The 16,188-nt window shown below is 36.5% G+C and overlaps 1 protein-coding gene across 1 annotated transcript; it reads right to left on the bottom strand.

The window, feature by feature from the left end:
• Positions 1-8,011: 8,011 nt before the first annotated feature.
• LOC149197285 (senescence/dehydration-associated protein At4g35985, chloroplastic-like) lies at positions 8,012-9,920 on the bottom strand. Its single transcript, XM_089408636.1, has 4 exons — positions 9,022-9,920; positions 8,457-8,626; positions 8,285-8,369; positions 8,012-8,171 (listed from the first exon to the last, which is right to left on the bottom strand). The coding sequence occupies exons 1-4, from the start codon at positions 9,918-9,920 to the stop codon at positions 8,012-8,014; spliced, it is 1,314 nt and encodes a 437-aa protein (XP_089264762.1).
• Positions 9,921-16,188: the final 6,268 nt, after the last annotated feature.

Here is a 16,188-nt window from a genome sequence, read left to right as displayed (position 1 = left end):
TCGAAAGTGTGATGCTTTCATTGTCATGAGGTGGGCCATTATGCTACGAATTGTCCACAGAGGAAATCCAAGAAGGGATTCGGGGAAGGATCTGAAGGTGAGGTACTTTCTTCATAGTTTGTGTTGGATTTCACACTCTTCCCATGAATGGTTTCATCCATGGTGGGAAGTGGTTGGTTTCTTGACAATGGAGCTTCTTTCCACATGACCGGTGATAAGATTTTGTTTAGTACTTTGGAGGAGAAGATCTCCAGATACTCATATCGATGGGTAATGATGAGAAGTATAGTGTCTTAGGTGTAGGCACGATTATTTTTCAGAGGGAGCATGGATCTTGCCTTACCTTGACCGATCTCAAGTATGTACCAGGACTGAAGAGAACTTGGTGTCAATCGTAATGCTAGAAGACAAAGACTATGATGTCGTCTTTAGTAAGGGAAATGTTTTCCTTAGACACATCATCACTAGACAGGTGAAGCAGATTAGTTCACAAGTCAAGAACCAATATGCTCTTGAGGTTCAAGATGCATGCAAAACCTTGAGCAGCAAGGCAACTAATGGATACTTGGTGGTTGAGAGGGAATGTATATTACCTCTCAACTTGTAGAGCTAGAAGAAGTCTCAAATGATTGTCGAGGAGCCACAATTGGTGCAACAACTTCAGGAGGTTGTGGAGCAGCCATAACAAGGGAAGCTAAGTGGAGATCGAGTAAAGACTTCTACTCATGCAGAGACCTCCAATAGGGAGAAACTTCAAGACAGGTAGGCAGAGGGATCACATGCAACCATACTTATAGGTAGGAGGTGGGGCGATATAGAGTGATCGTCCCAAGGAAGAGGGGTAGGATCCTTGAGGTACCCAACCTCTTGGATGAGACCTTGCTATAGGAGCCTCGATGTGGAGTAGCAAGAACTGACTGATTGGGTAGAGACAAATGCGGATGGAGTGGCAGAGAGAGCAACAATGCAGGGAATCCCAGGACAATGCATAGCTAGCACGCTGCAACAATGTGAGAGGCACAAGTGTTTTGCACAGTGCTAGGTGGCACAGAGAGGTGTTCAATGGTGCAAGATGCATGGAGATGTTGCAGTAGTGCACATGTCAGAGAGGGAGCCCTTGTCAGTAGCAGGTAGAGCTTCAACATCAAAGTATGTTCCTAGTCCAACAGAGCGGTCAGTTGGGAGTGTTTTTGTTCCAAGTGTTATAGGAGCAAGTGGATTGGGTAGATGTGTTGCATGCAAAACATTCCAAAGTTACAAGATCAGTTTCGAGAGGAAGCCTTTCTTGTTGAGAGGGAGTGTTGAAAAATGTGCAACAAGAAATGCCAAATTTGGAATGTGCTAAAAATAGACCTGCTAAAAATAACATTTCTAGAAATAGCAGTTTGGCCAGTGAGGTCATTGGCCACATTGGGTGAGAGGTGAAACTACTATAAATAAAAAGTTCTAAAAATAGCATTTTTGGGTCCCTTCTTATTTATAGCAGTCCCAAGTCTATCTATAGGAAGTAAATCTAATTTTGGTCTTAAACAATTGGAAATATTAATTAATTAATTCAGTTGAGTCAATTAGTTAAGGAAATTTGAATTTGAAGTCTTTGTGAGCATGCACATGAGTTGTCCCACTGATTGAGGGAATAAGTATGAGTTCTATAATAAGAGAATTAGTTGACTTAGTTCTTACTAATCAAATCCAGTTAGATTTTTATTTTTTATTTTTTATTTTATTTTATTTATTTATTTATTTATTTTTTATTACATAGGAATCGGTAACTGGAGCAGCCTCACAACTCGTGTAACATGGGGTCGATTCTAACTGCTACCACTATAACCCCTGGAAATTGCGCTCACCCCTCTCCATAGCTCCAGGCTAGTCTGGGGGATTTGAACTCATGACCTTTAGTACGGAGCTCGCCTTTCTAACGAACTTCACCGCATTGTGATTACCAACTTGCCTACCCCCGTGGGGCTCAAGTCCAGTTAGATTATTTTAACAAGTTGTTAAAATAATAAAATATAGTTTTTTAATGCTTGCATGCATGTGACAAATATTATTTTAGATAACTAAGGATTCACTCATGGATAATTTTTGCATGTTAGTTTTGTTAGAGACCTAATTGAGATTAGATGAGGGATAGTGTACTATTATATGCTAGGATATTTCTAGTAAGTATTCCTTGCATGAGGAAGAAATATATTTTCTTCTATGACTACGTAGGTGGACCTGAGGTGACAGCACGTATGATTAGGCCAATTTTTGGCCTATATAATGAGGCCTAGGTAGTCCATGATTTTCATCTTTTGATTGAAGATCATCAGGATCTTCTGATTACAAAGAGAGCAGGATAACTATTGAGCTAATTCTTTTTGTATGTTGTTGAGGATCTACACTTTATTGATAATACATGGTTGGGGTTTTATGCTAGTGCTTTCCCCTGGATATATCTTGTGTTATGTGTGATTATTTCTATTGATGAGTTATCAATGTTTCTACTTGATGTTGCTCATTCGATTATGCTTTTGCTTAATGTTTTGTAGAAGTAGAACAAGTATTATGCTTTAGAACATTGCATATATCGGTTTGTTCTACAGGTGAAATTTCTACAACCCAACCTATTACCATCTCCCTAGTAAAAATACCTCATAAGTATATATTTATGAAAATCCTTACCATAGATTTGTCTCTTGATGCTATATATGAGTTATCATGATCTAGGTAAGTTCCTAGGGAGTCCCCTACATCTCTCAAGAAAAGCTTGTGCCATAGATGAGCTAAAAGATCATGCATTCATACCCAAATGGGAACTAGATCCATACATTCACCCTTCACATTGAATAGAGGGTTCCAGAATTTGAAGATGGATGTGGAGAAGTCAATCTTCCATACCATTTGTAAAACCAATTTTTTATCTTCTTGAAAATGAAATACCAGGTGTATACAACCCCATGCCAAAATAATAACAATCGATGTGTTTTACATGAAACTTTACATCTTCTTTGACCCATCAATTTAGGAAGGGTTATCCAAATTTATCTACCCACAGTCTTCCAACCAAATATTTGAAAGCAAATTCCTTTGCCTGGTGCATTGTAACATCCTCCCCTAGAACTAATCGAACTCTAGCCTGTTCAACCAACTTAATGCATCCATCCTTTTTTTGCTTGCTTGAGACTACCTAACTAGGCTAATGTGGTGAAACCTCTTTAGGAGTTGAAAAAATCATCTCTTTAGGGGGTTTTATTCCAAATCCCTTGCTAATATGGCTCACTTCCTCTATAGAGACGATAATATTTTTTACAAAATTGCAAGGTAGTGAATAGATAGAGGACCAAGCAAGGTGTGATAGACCAATAAAACCTCTCTTTGATGAATCCCTCACTAAAATTGAAACCATCATACAAAGTGATGTGTGTAGAAGGAACTAGAGGATCATTTCTTGGTAGCTAGGAAGATGAAGGTAGAAAAATTTGAGCAAGAGGAGTAACATTTGTGCCACTCCATGTATGATGGATGAGAGCCTTTCTTGTAAGAAATTTGTTGTGACAAGCCTTCCATGGATTTTTTTATTCTTGGAACTAAATCCACAAGAGGAGGGATCATTGATACGCCAGATGGAAGGGGATCCACTATCTAGTTTATTCCCCCCGCCCACCAACCCCCCCCCCCCCCCCCCCCCCAAAGTTCCACGATGTGAGAGTCCTATGTCAATATGTAATTCTCCTTAGTGGTCATTTGCTTGGTACTAAGGTTTGACAACAAAGCCTAAATACCTTGAGAGTCATTTTTGTTTGGCTCATAATTGAGAAATTCCTCTACGTACATCAAGCATGGTGATAGGTTGGCATCCATATCATCCAATTGACCTATCCAAAGGGAATCCACTTGCAACAATAATAAGGTTATCTGTCCAATATTGTCTACTAAAAATTGGGGGACATTGTAGGAATCCCGAAAGAAAGATCATTGACAAAGGGAACAAGAGGTAGGATAAACACAATAAAACAAAAAAAAGTGAGTTCCTTTCACATATATAGATAGGAAGAATAAACAAACTAAAACTAAGTAACCTGCATCGCATGACCAAATTTTACATGCCATAGTATGTGATTAGTTTCCTTAGTTGCAACATGAGATCATAAAACCCTTTTGCAACTTCTCCATGTTTTTATTCATCGTACCTTCATTTGAACTCCACAGAGGAATCCTCAACTCACTTGTAATTATAAATCCTAAGTTTAATTCTTTGGTCTAGTAACTTGATTTAAATTTACCTTTCAATATTTTGGATAGTAAGGGTGTCAAGTTGGTTGTTCCCTTCATGAAATTCATCATGAAGTTACAAGGGTGTTGTAACACTTTCTCTTCAAGTATCTCAATACCAAGGGTGGTAAGTTGGTTGTACCCTTTACGAAATTTCTTGAAGTTCCAAGGTGCTACAACACTTTCCCTTCAAATATCACATGACTAATTAGGAGGAACATATGCATGAAAATAGAGACAACTTTTAACTCTACGTTTCCTTTTGTTGTGGATTAATGGTGAACAAGAATCAAGGTGTCTCCCTTGATGTGCACTCCTCAGTGAAAACTTGTGACTAATTGAATCTATGGTCCAACCCTCACAACATCATGCCACTTCAAGGTGAAGGTTTCCAACCTTCCAACCCAAACCATGATTGGAGTGTTAGCTAGTGGAGCCAAGAAAATTTTCCCCTACCTAACCAAGAAATACAATAAATTCCATACAACCCCATTACCCATATGTGAGTCATTAGGTAAACACTTAACTTGCACCTACTAACAACTCATCAATGTATATAAGAAAACCAAAATCATCATCCCTTACATGATGATTCACCATCCACCTCCTTTCACACACTTAGACAATTTTCAATGACCTCTAATCATAAAATAAGTCATCACAATATATGTGTGCTAAGTGACATTAAAATATTCAATATTAACTATTAGCATAACCATCAACATAGTTCACCTAGAATTAAAGAACTATATAAGTCATTGTCACATGAAATGTTAATTGGATCATCAATGTCTAATGTCCTCAAAGAATAAGGTGTATATCATAATATTCATCATAGAATTCAAGTTAACTCAAACTATCTATCTCAAATCAATGAGGAGAAGACACTACTGTAGGACAACACTACAAAAAAGATTAAAAACATGAAAAGTCATGCCTTATTTAAGGTAATTAGAATTGTTAAATACCTTGAAGGGACAATTATTGAAGTTCTCCTTACGAATACCAAATTATTAATTAGAAGAAGAACTTAGTGTAATAAGAAGATCATGGGTCAATGAATTCAATTATTTCACTGATCTCCTGGAAGATGAGACTAAGATATGGTTAGCTACTATTGTTAATGATAATAATTACCACTTGGCAACCATTGATCAATTACATCCAATACAATTTTCTCATGTTATAAATGGATGGGAAGTGATGGAATGAGTTAGTTATTTCTATTTTGATTTTACCATCTTTTTCATTATATTTGAAGCATACCACCTAGTCCACCCATAAGTGTGGAGTTTTAAATACTTTATTTATTTATGAGTAAATTATTTTAAAATATGGCTATGAAATAGGAGTACCAACTCTATAAAAACATGGAGGGAATCACAAAAATTCCCTAAGATTTTGAATCTTGCCCTTCAAATAAAAGGAGATCAATAGTAATGTGAAAAATGCTAAGATAAATGAAAAATTCAAAGATAAACCAATAAGATTCGAGATAATGATGTCAACCATGGGATGATTCACCATTTTTGGAGTAAAAAAGTAAAAATATTAAAAAAATAAAAAAATAAAAATACTACTTTTTCAATTCCTATTTTTAGCTTGTAAAATTTCAATAGACGATGCTATATGGAAAATGAGAAATACATGAAAAAAGATGATTGCAACAGTCTTTTACATGTATTTCTTATTATTCATGCACCAAGATCCATAAAAAGTATGTAATCATTGGATGATGAATTAAATTCCACATCCAACAAGTGGTAATGCTTGCAATTTGAGTAAAACCCTAGGTAGATAAGTTGAAAATACAAATTAAAAATGTAGTTTTTTTCTTTTTTCTCTCTAAAATTAGATAATGTAATGTAATCTTATTTTATTATTTCCACTGTTATTTTATAATATTCCTTAGAAGGCCCATTTTAAACCTTAATTTCTATAATGTTTAGAAATCATGGAAAAAAGTCATATTACTCAAGACTCATTTAAATGTATCAAGAGGGATATATTTGTTGTAACACTAGATACATGTGCACTTTTTAGTGATTTGAAAAATAAAGTTCAAGAATAGTTTGAGGAAATGCACATTCATTCTAAAAAAAGGTCTCTTATATAGGAACAAAGAAAATAAAATTAAACAAGTTTAAAAGAAACAATCCTTATGGCCTAAAAAATGCAACAAAGAAATATTACAAAAAAAATCTCAACAAGATATGTTTGGATTAACTCAAGGATTTGAAGAGGAATATTCATGGCTCCTAGCTAATTTTACATCATTCTAAAAAGAAAGAACTTGAATTCTTTTTTTATATATTATTGTGATCAATGCTTGAGTTGGATCTTATGAAACTATAACAAGATAAACTAAAAGAGAAAATGACATCAATTTACCTTAGTCCAATGGTAATTTTGGATATTTTGATTTAAATAGAAGAATAATGTAAATTAAAATTAGTTAGATGTATACTATTTATAAAATAAAATAATGTATTTAAGAAAATTAAAATTAAATTATTAGGAAAATTACATATCAAAATGGAAATTGATAATTTAATTATATCTTTCTTATTATCAAAATAGAAATTGATAATTTAATTATATCTTTCCTAATAAGAATTAGAATTATTGTTAGATTACCTAATTTTATCAACATCTCAACAATAATTTTGTAGTACACCATTAAAGCAAAACCCATGCTATTACAAAATTTACCCAACTACCACCACAATTGAGAAAGAAAGGGATAATATCTAAAACTAGTTGAAGTGGGTTTTAACACAAAATAATAAATAAAACAGATAATCACACTATTCAAAATATTTTAATAAGTCTCATTCAAAAACACATAATAGATATCATCTTTAAAAATTAATTACACATGAAAATCAAAATTGATAATTTAATTATGTCTTTCCTAATAAAAAATAGAATTATTGTTAGATTACGTAATTTTATCATCTCAACAATAAATTTTGTAGTGAACCATTAAAGAAAAACCCATGCCATTACAAAATTTACCCAACTACCACCACAAACAATTGAGAAAGAAGGGCATAATATGGAAAACGAGTTGAAGTGGTTTTTAAGACATAATAATAAATTAGTTGAAGTGGTTTTTAACACATAATAATAAATAAAACAGATAAGGACACTATTCAAAATTTCACTATTCAAAATATTTTAATAAGTCTCATTCAAAGTGAGGAAAGAGGGGAAATATTTCCAATCATAGCTATTGCAGCCCTGAAAACAACTATTTCATCAGCTTGGCATGGCAACTTGAATGGAAAAAAAAAATATAAGAGTAGAGGGTGAACTTTCACATTACTAATTAAATCCTATTTAACTTTTTCCGGGGTAGATACTTCAGCTACTATATCATGGCGTGGCAACTTGAATGGAAAAAAATATAAGAGGAGAGGGTGAACTTTCACATTACTAATTAAATCCTATTTAACTTTTTCCTAGGGATAGTTACTTGTAAGGTGATAGTTACCTCTTATGGGCACTTCAGTGAGGTTATGGGCACTTCAGTGAGGTTGTAATAGCTTCGGTAGAGGGATAAAACCAAATCACGCATTTAATACAAAAATGAGAAATATACATCATATCAGAAATCATCCCTCTCATCTTAGATTGATTTCACTCAGAAAGACTCCCAGAAGTTTAGCAAACCATGTGAATTTTAAGTAAGGCCTTCTTTGATCAATCTCAACCCAAAGCGTTGAGATGGATCTCAAATAAAAAGTGTTCATTTCAAGCTTTTCTTTATGGTTTTTCTGAGACTTTTCACGCCAAATGAAGCAGGATTGATGACATTCCGAAGTTTGGCTATATTCCTTGCAGTTGCCATAGTATGTCCAGCAACAGCAAAAGTGTCACGAGCAACCTCACCTACTTCGTCTCCAAACCTGCATTCAAAGCACACCAAATAATGAAAACCCTAGTCATAAGTAATTTTAAATCTACTTCAAATCACAATGTTTCAACAATGTCGATCATTTCTTCAGATGTCTGCACGCACCTGTGTTTGACAATGTCTGTTGCCACCGTAGAAGTTGATATCAAAGCATCCTTCCCAGCCTCTTCCACAGCCTCCATAATTTGGTCTGCAATTTACAAACGCAAACCAAATCATTACAATACTTGATGATGAAAACATGTTTTGCACGTAAATGAAAGAGGTATTCACGTACTGAAAGACTCCCATGAAACAAGAATCATCTCCCCGGGTAACGTTTTGAAGAATTTTTGTCCAGCCTTGGAGTTGTTTGCAGATATTCTAACTACACCAGTTGTTAAATCATGTATACTCTTCAGCGCACTCTCACTAATATTCTCTGTCGCCTTTGATAGCCTTTTAACCCTAGCCATGCATATACACAGACAGAATCAGACAAACTCCACTAACACTGATAAAAACTCTGAACATCTTGGAATTTTTCACTCTTTTCAATAAGGGTTTTGAAATATTCCAAAGTATTTAATCTGAATCTATCATATTTTTAAAACATTCGAAAATCCATAATCAAATTAGATTGAATTCTTTAATCAAAATTTAAGTGAGTAGAGAATCCACTAAACATAATTTAATTGGCCATGACGATATTATAAAACATGGTATAAACCATAAGATTTAATGTTCAAATCATTAATAAACCAATGTTCAAATCCTAATAATAAAGGAATGAAGCTAACTAAGAAAACCTGCCAATTTATAAAAATAAAATCAACAAAACACCCCCATTAAATTTATTTTACCTTGCAATGTTTTTCACCAATCGAGGATTTATCTCTGAACCCTTCGTCACATTTTCCTCCATGCAATTCTTAAGGAGTTTACCACCTTTTTGGACCTGAGAAGAATAAGCCCCACTACAAAAATACAGACCATTCACGAGCTGTCCTGTGCCAGCAGCTATTGCTTTAGCTAACCTACTACTGTAGCTTTTGCGTCGTGAAGATTCCTTGTGCATAACAGATGAATCAGTGAATTGGGCATGTTTCTGAAGTAATTTTTCCAACAGAGCCAGTGAAGAGGATTCATGTTTCCCCTTGAACGAGACCACGTAATTCAATTCCTCAGCGGGAGCAACATCTGACACAATAACAATATCCCCGACCTCTTTGAAGATCTCCTCTTCTGGCGGACTCACAATCAAAAATAGATAGCGCAACTTATCGAGTTTAAACGCACGCACAGCCTTGGAAATAGGCCAGCGTAGATTATCTCCAACTTTAGCGACCATAGCTAAATCTCTGCGTCCCTGAACAATATGGCGAACTATAGAAAATTCGCCTGTGCCCACTTCAACACTCCACTCTCCATCCACCAGGTAAACAACTGCTAGAGAAATTGTTAGCAGAGTTTCTCCGCCGGCAACAATTTTCAGGTCTACCCAATCAGAATGCAATCCATTCTCATCATCGGCACAATTTGCAATAATTGCAGTCTCGCCTTTCTCAGTATCTTCTGAATATTTTTCAATATATCTCGATTCAAGGGGCATGTCTGTCCAAACGGAATAGAATAGATCATCATTGTCGATATTTACACCTTCCTCAGAATTTTCCAAGTCTGGTTCAATTTGTGAATCTGGCTTATTATCTTCAGCCTCCTGGATCAATAAGGGTTTCGGCATACCAGGTTTATTGGCCATTTGGCAAGAATGCCTACCCTTCCTTCGGCTTCCTTAATGAAAATGCGTGGCAGCTGCCAAGTTGGAGTCCTTTTTTAGGGTTTCAAAATATCGGAGCTTCCTTAATGAAAATGCGTGGCAGCTGCCAAGTTGGAGTCCTTTTTTAGGGTTTCAAAATATCGGAGGATCCGAAGCACTAATTTGCTTTTCGTAATTCAGATCTCTTCGATGCTTGTACCTTTATAATAATTTTTGTTAAGGTTTTTCCAGATATTCACAAAGGAGTCGGGCTACCGACAGCCTAGGAGTAGAGAACACGACAACCAAGATATGGTTCATCTTAATTCCCTAATTCCCAAAGGTTGGTTGAAGTTATAGGGAGATTATGATTATTTTCAATGGTTATGAATGCTTAGCGAGAAGTAAATAAATAAATAAATAAATAAATAAATAAATAAATAAATAAATAAATGAGAAGCATATTAAATTTTATTATTATTATTATTATTATTATTATTTTTATATTTTATATTTTATATTTTTGTTGAATTTAGTTATTATTTGAATTTTAAATAGTTATTTTTTATTAGTTGTTTAATTTTTTTGTAGTAATTTTAAATAGTTATTTTTTTATTAGTTGTTTAATTTTTTTTGTAGTTTGAGAAATCACGATCAATAAGCTTGTAAAATTATACAAATTATACATCTTATTCAGCCTTTGCTACACCAATCCACAAAGTGACCTTTACATTAAGGAATGACTTAACAATGCACACCATCATCGTTTATTCTAGGGCTAGTAAGCATTAAATCTCTAATTTTAATATAAGAGAATTATATTATTATTAATCTATTACTGTTATTGTGATAATAATGGTACATTTTTTTTGTTGACTTAGCTATTTAATTTTTTGAATATTAAATGGTGATTTTAATATTAGAGAATTACTTGATTTTTTTTTTCTTATTAAAGTATATGCAAAACACATAAGGAAATAACTTGGGTAAACAAACACATATTTAGTTTATGGGTTGGTGCAAGATCATCATATCTCATGCCTTGTTACTAGTAATGAAAATGTGAAAAAATAACAATCTAATTTAGAGATATGATTTGAGATACTTCAACAATGAATTTGAATATGGTGTAAAAATATGAAATGTAGGAAAACATAATTAGCCTTTTGAATATATGATTTTTATCTACAAAATGAAATTGTGTATGAGTATGAGAATTTTTGGGTTTTCCCAATGGTTGTATGTTGTTTTCATGCAAAATTTAATGCATATGCTTAGGTTAGTGCTAACTCTTTTTTTCTAAGTTAGGTTAATTCTATTACTGAAAAAATATTGTACAATGACGCCGTAGCATGTGCATAGCCATGCCTGATAGTTGGCAAAAGATAGCAGAAATAGAGTCCGAACTGCCCAAAATGGGAAACAAGTCCAAATTAAAAATAGAGTGCAAAATAACTTGCTACCCATGCAGGGGAAACCAACAATTACTCATAATTGTTTATCATTTTTTCAAAATTAAACAAAAAACCATCCAAGGATCCTAAAACTATCAGTTCTTCCTGAACCCCCATTAACTAAGCTAGAAAGCACAATTCCAGTAAAAACATGAGAAAAAGCAGACACGTGGTAGGCTGTGTGGCGGACCAAGTGGCGAACACGTGGGCTAACTAGGAGTGAGACGGAGGCGATGGGTGTTCCTCCACAATGAAGCACCTGTACTCCTCCATGTTGACATCTGCACGGTGGAGAGCCTCTGTGTCGTCAGGTTGCTGCGCCTTCCTCAATGAAACAGCTGTAAGGTTCCACCTCTTCTTCTGCCTTCTGGTCCGCTTCCATCTCCTTCCCTATTTATCCCTTTTCCTTCTCAATTTGCCACATCCTTAATTCGTGGGTGCTCGTGTGAGCCATGTCCAAAGGTGCTTTGTTGTGGCCACCTCCATCATTGGCTTGCTCCTTAATTATGCTAGTTTGGCCACCACCTGCAACGGTCTGTCCCTCGATTGCGTACTTCGTCTCATGAAAGCTAATGGAGATAGTGGTAGTGATGAGGGGCCTGTTCATGGAAGAACGAAAGGTGAATTGGGCAAAGTGGAGATGCGTATGAGGATTTGAGGGAGTACCACTAGGGAGTGAAGCAGGATTGGAGGGACTTCCGTTGGGAGGCGAGGCAGGGGGCATCAAATGGTGGCTGTGAGGTTGAGAGCAGCCTCTGCCTCTGCCACTGCGGGTGTTTGGGTAGTACCCTATAATTTGTTGGGCCAGAGAGGAGGTGGACTCTGAGACTGGGGAAGGTGGGGGAAAAGCGAGGCTTCCTCTGCTTCCGCCCCATCGAATGCGCATACGATGATAAGTTTTCATCATGTTGGCTCCAGAAATTTGTGAATTTCTTCCAATTGGGCTCAGGGTAATGCAGAGGCTTAGTGAAATTAATGGATGGCTCTGAGGAGGGACTGGCGCCGAGTGGAAGATGTAATGGTAGGCCAGGCTCTGGGAGAAGTGAATTCTTGGGCCTAATTCAATATAGCAAAGGAGATAGCAGTGACTACTAGTGGTAGTGCGAGAGGTGGGTGCAGCAGCAGCTTGAGGGCAATGACATTGCAGAGGTAGAAGATGATGGACATGTGCAGTGGTAAGAGTATCGCGGGTATTCATTTTTGCGTGGAGCCGAGGTGGGTGGTTGCAAGCAGGTTGGAGACGAAGTCCCCTTAATTGCCATTTATGGCTGTTATTAATATCATGTTTAGACCAGTGTGCCAAATTACGGAGGGCCATGTGGTTTAGCCACATGCCATTCTGTTCAGCCGCCACTGCATTATTCCTTCTGAGCACCCGCATCCGGGGGAGGTTAGTGCTAACTTTGAGTACCATAAATAATGTAATTCCATTACACAAACTAGTAAAATTGTAAAAAATAGATTCTTCTTGTGCATATCTATTTTTTTAAAATTATAATTATAATTTTATCTTCTTCTATTCTTTTTTAAGGTCATTATATCCCTAAAATTACAAGGCCTTTTGTGAGCACTATGTAAAAGGGTCTTTAACATTATCAAACAATTTGTTTTATTTTTCTAAATTCTAGGTATCAGTCTTCAATACTTCATCATATATTTTTATTTCTTGTTGAAAATGTAGCAAGGGATGACTTATTTGACTTGTGTCTTAATCAGAAATGCCAATTCCAATTCAATTCCATAGTTGCTTGAGTTAGATTTTAGCTAACCTCTGTGATGTGGCCTATCACTGAGCTATAGTGAGTTAATTAGAGTTAGATGGCATGCAATGAGTTGTAGACTAATTGTTGACTAAAATTAGTTATCTAGTGGAGTTAAATCTAGTGTCTATTAGTTAATTGATCTCTAGTTCTAGAATAGAGATAAATATGAGTTTAGTTGAGTAGTTTGACTTTCTGTTAACTCAACTTACTCTTAGTTAACAATAACAACTGCTAAATTTAGCCCTAATAGGTCATGCAATTGAAGGAAGGCACAATCGTAATCATTATTGGATACTAGTTTTTGTGTAATGGTTAGAGGGTCAAGCAATGTTATTTCTCTCTTGGGATTTGCAGAAGGAAATAAGGGATTTTCCTATCTTTTAGGGAAAATTTGTTAGTGTCCAACCCTAATCCCTTTATTTATGTAATAGGGCCAAGTCATAGTTATAGTTAGTTAAAGAGTTAATAAAGCCCGTATTAATAATTGTAAGTGCTTGACTCGCATTTAAGAAAGGGACCACAGTTAGTTGCAAATGGGCCATGGTATTAGATAGATGGTATTGAGAGAACCATGGTAATGACCCATGGTATTGTATGTATGAATCCTATATAAAGGATAGAGACTCCCCATTGAGGAATATCGAGTCTTACTTTGTAATTGAGCTTTGCTCTGTTGGAGGTTTCCCCCTCGAAGAGGCAAGTGAACATTGCTTTCATCTCTGAATAATAAAATACTTGCTGTTTTTCTCATTTTGTTCTGTGTTCTGCGTTGCATTTCTTCGCATATTTGGTATTATGGAATTTTTCGTAGGTTGAGAGCATAACAAGTGGTATCAAAACACTTTCTAGGGCTGGTGGTACCTCCATTTTAGGCATAAATGTTTTTAGGCTAGAGACGTGTTTCGATGTCTTTAAACCACAGATTTGTCATTGAATGCATAAACCTGTGGATTTGGGGAGGCACACATGCAGGAAATACAAGAGGTGGTCACGCTTGTTGGACTCCCTTGTAACCCTTGTGGGTACCCCTTCGAGTAGTAGCACATTAGATAGAACCGCGCATAGACTGTCCTCCACGTACCCTCTAGGTATATCAGAAACCCCTTAGGCTCACCTGAAACCTCGCCTTAGATAAACCGTCGACTGTCTTGTTGCTATAGTACACCGAGAACAACACTCGGGGAGATTACTCGTGTGTACGATAGGGTAGTCAGGAAGTACAACTTAGGGTACGGTTGATCCTCCTTAGTTAGTTCCCTGAAAGATTGGGCTGAGTACTATTGTTGGACCCTTATGTATATTACAATTTGTAGCACCTGACACTCCATTGAGACCATAGTTCCCTCGATTCTCTGAAGATTGCCCATTAACTTATTTGGAAGATCAGATCTAGCAGTTGGGGTTCTGTTGTGGCCGCAACAATGAGATCCACCATTTGAGGGTCTACCGCCATAGTACCATTTAGATCTAGTAGTTGGGGTTTGGTCGCCGCTATAGTACAACTCACATTCAAAAGTTGGGGGTTTCACAGGAAGATCAGACCATTTACGTAGTGAGGCTTGTGGCTCCTATAGCCTAGGGCGATTATCACAAGACATTGGGCACGATCAATTTTTCAAGAATTTGGCCACTGCAGTATTGATAAGTGGGGAGTGAAACTCCATTAAAAAAAATTGAGACTTAGCCCATAAGAATTAGGATGACGAGTTGATCACAGTGGTACCATTCACTTGTTACCTTCAATTTTTGGGCGGTCCCAAATTTTTTCAAATTGACGACAAGCGACCAAGATTTGTGTATGTTAGAAACCGAAGCTCAAGTCATGGCCAACAAGAAGATCGGGCGCCTTGAACAAAAGTTAGATAAATTCCAAGGCCTAATGGACCAGATGCAGAAATTCATGGACCAATTCAAACCAAGCACGTTGGGGTTGCATCCAGAAGCACATGGTAGTGATGAATACCTGGAAGGAGAATCTAGCCATCATATTCACTTCCATGGAAATCACCAACATTCCCACCCTCGGCCACCCAAGCTGGACATGTATAAATTTGATGGCTCTAATCTGATAGTATGGGTAGCATAAATGGAAAAATATTTCATTCTGAATGATATGCGAGATGATCAAACTAAACTACGTGTGGGAGCCCTTTACTTGGACCAAGAGAGATGACAACGGTGGCAGTGGCATAAAAAATGCTATCCTGAGAACATAACTTGGTAGGTGTTCTCAAAATTTCTTTGTATCTGCTTTGACAAAGAATCTAATTTTTTGGGTCGTCTTACTAAGCTTCGATAGACATGCATAACAAAAGAATACATTGTAGCCTTTGAGACATTGGCCTTCCACACAGATGGTCTAGGAGATGAATTCTACTTGGAATGTTTTATAAGTGGCCTCAAAGAAGCCATCCAAGCACATGTCCGAATGCACCACCCACCTACATGGATTGATGCTTGAGACAAGGCTGTTGAAGTGGAACGTGTTGTAGCTACCTAGTATCCTCATCCACTTTTCATAGCCAAGGGACGCCCCACCAAGGCTTAGGGCTCTACCCAAATGCTTAAGGTTCAAAAGGTGTTTCCAGCAGAAATTGCTGAAAGAAGAAAACAAGGTTTCTACTACTACTGTGATGAAAAATATTGCCCCGGGCATAGATGTAAGGAACCCAAATTCTTTCAAATGGATGTTACTAATCACAAATCATCTGAGGAAGCCCCACCCCTTGAGGGACCAAATTGCTCCCAAAACAACAACAGATCGAAGTGCTTGTTGCCTTGATTCCAACGGTGTGAATGACACTCAAATATAAGCTCGTATGAGGGAGGAAGATCCAGTCAAATTTTTGGTAAAAGTTGGGCAGTGGGCCAGGTTTAAGTGTCCTACAATTTGACTGACCTCAGGGCATGAAACCTAGCTCCCGAAAGAGGGAAAATTTGTTGGGTACTTAATTTGTCTAATATCCCTTATATTAGACAAAATCAAAATAATGGCTATTTGTTATAACTAGCATTTGCACCAGATGTTGCAAAGAAAACGCCGTAAGGCATAAA

The sequence above is a fragment of the Pinus tabuliformis genome, chromosome 2_2 (assembly GCF_031772625.1).
Source record: "Pinus tabuliformis cultivar Carrire ecotype Pingquan chromosome 2_2, CPIR1, whole genome shotgun sequence".
In the NCBI taxonomy this organism is placed as follows: domain Eukaryota; kingdom Viridiplantae; phylum Streptophyta; class Pinopsida; order Pinales; family Pinaceae; genus Pinus; species Pinus tabuliformis.
Note: the sequence above shows the minus strand (reverse complement) of the source record. Positions and strands in the feature narration are given on the sequence as shown.

Bases quoted from the DNA above. Each gene is read 5' to 3' on its own strand.
- LOC149197285 (XM_089408636.1), bottom strand. From the start codon at position 9,920: ATGGCCAATAAACCTGGTATGCCGAAACCCTTATTGATCCAGGAGGCT. The intron at 8,627-9,021 runs GTAAAATAAATT...ATGCATGGCTAG, and splicing joins TTGGTGAAAAACATTGCAAG to GGTTAAAAGGCTATCAAAGG. The intron at 8,370-8,456 runs GTACGTGAATAC...TGTAAATTGCAG, and splicing joins TGTTTCATGGGAGTCTTTCA to ACCAAATTATGGAGGCTGTG.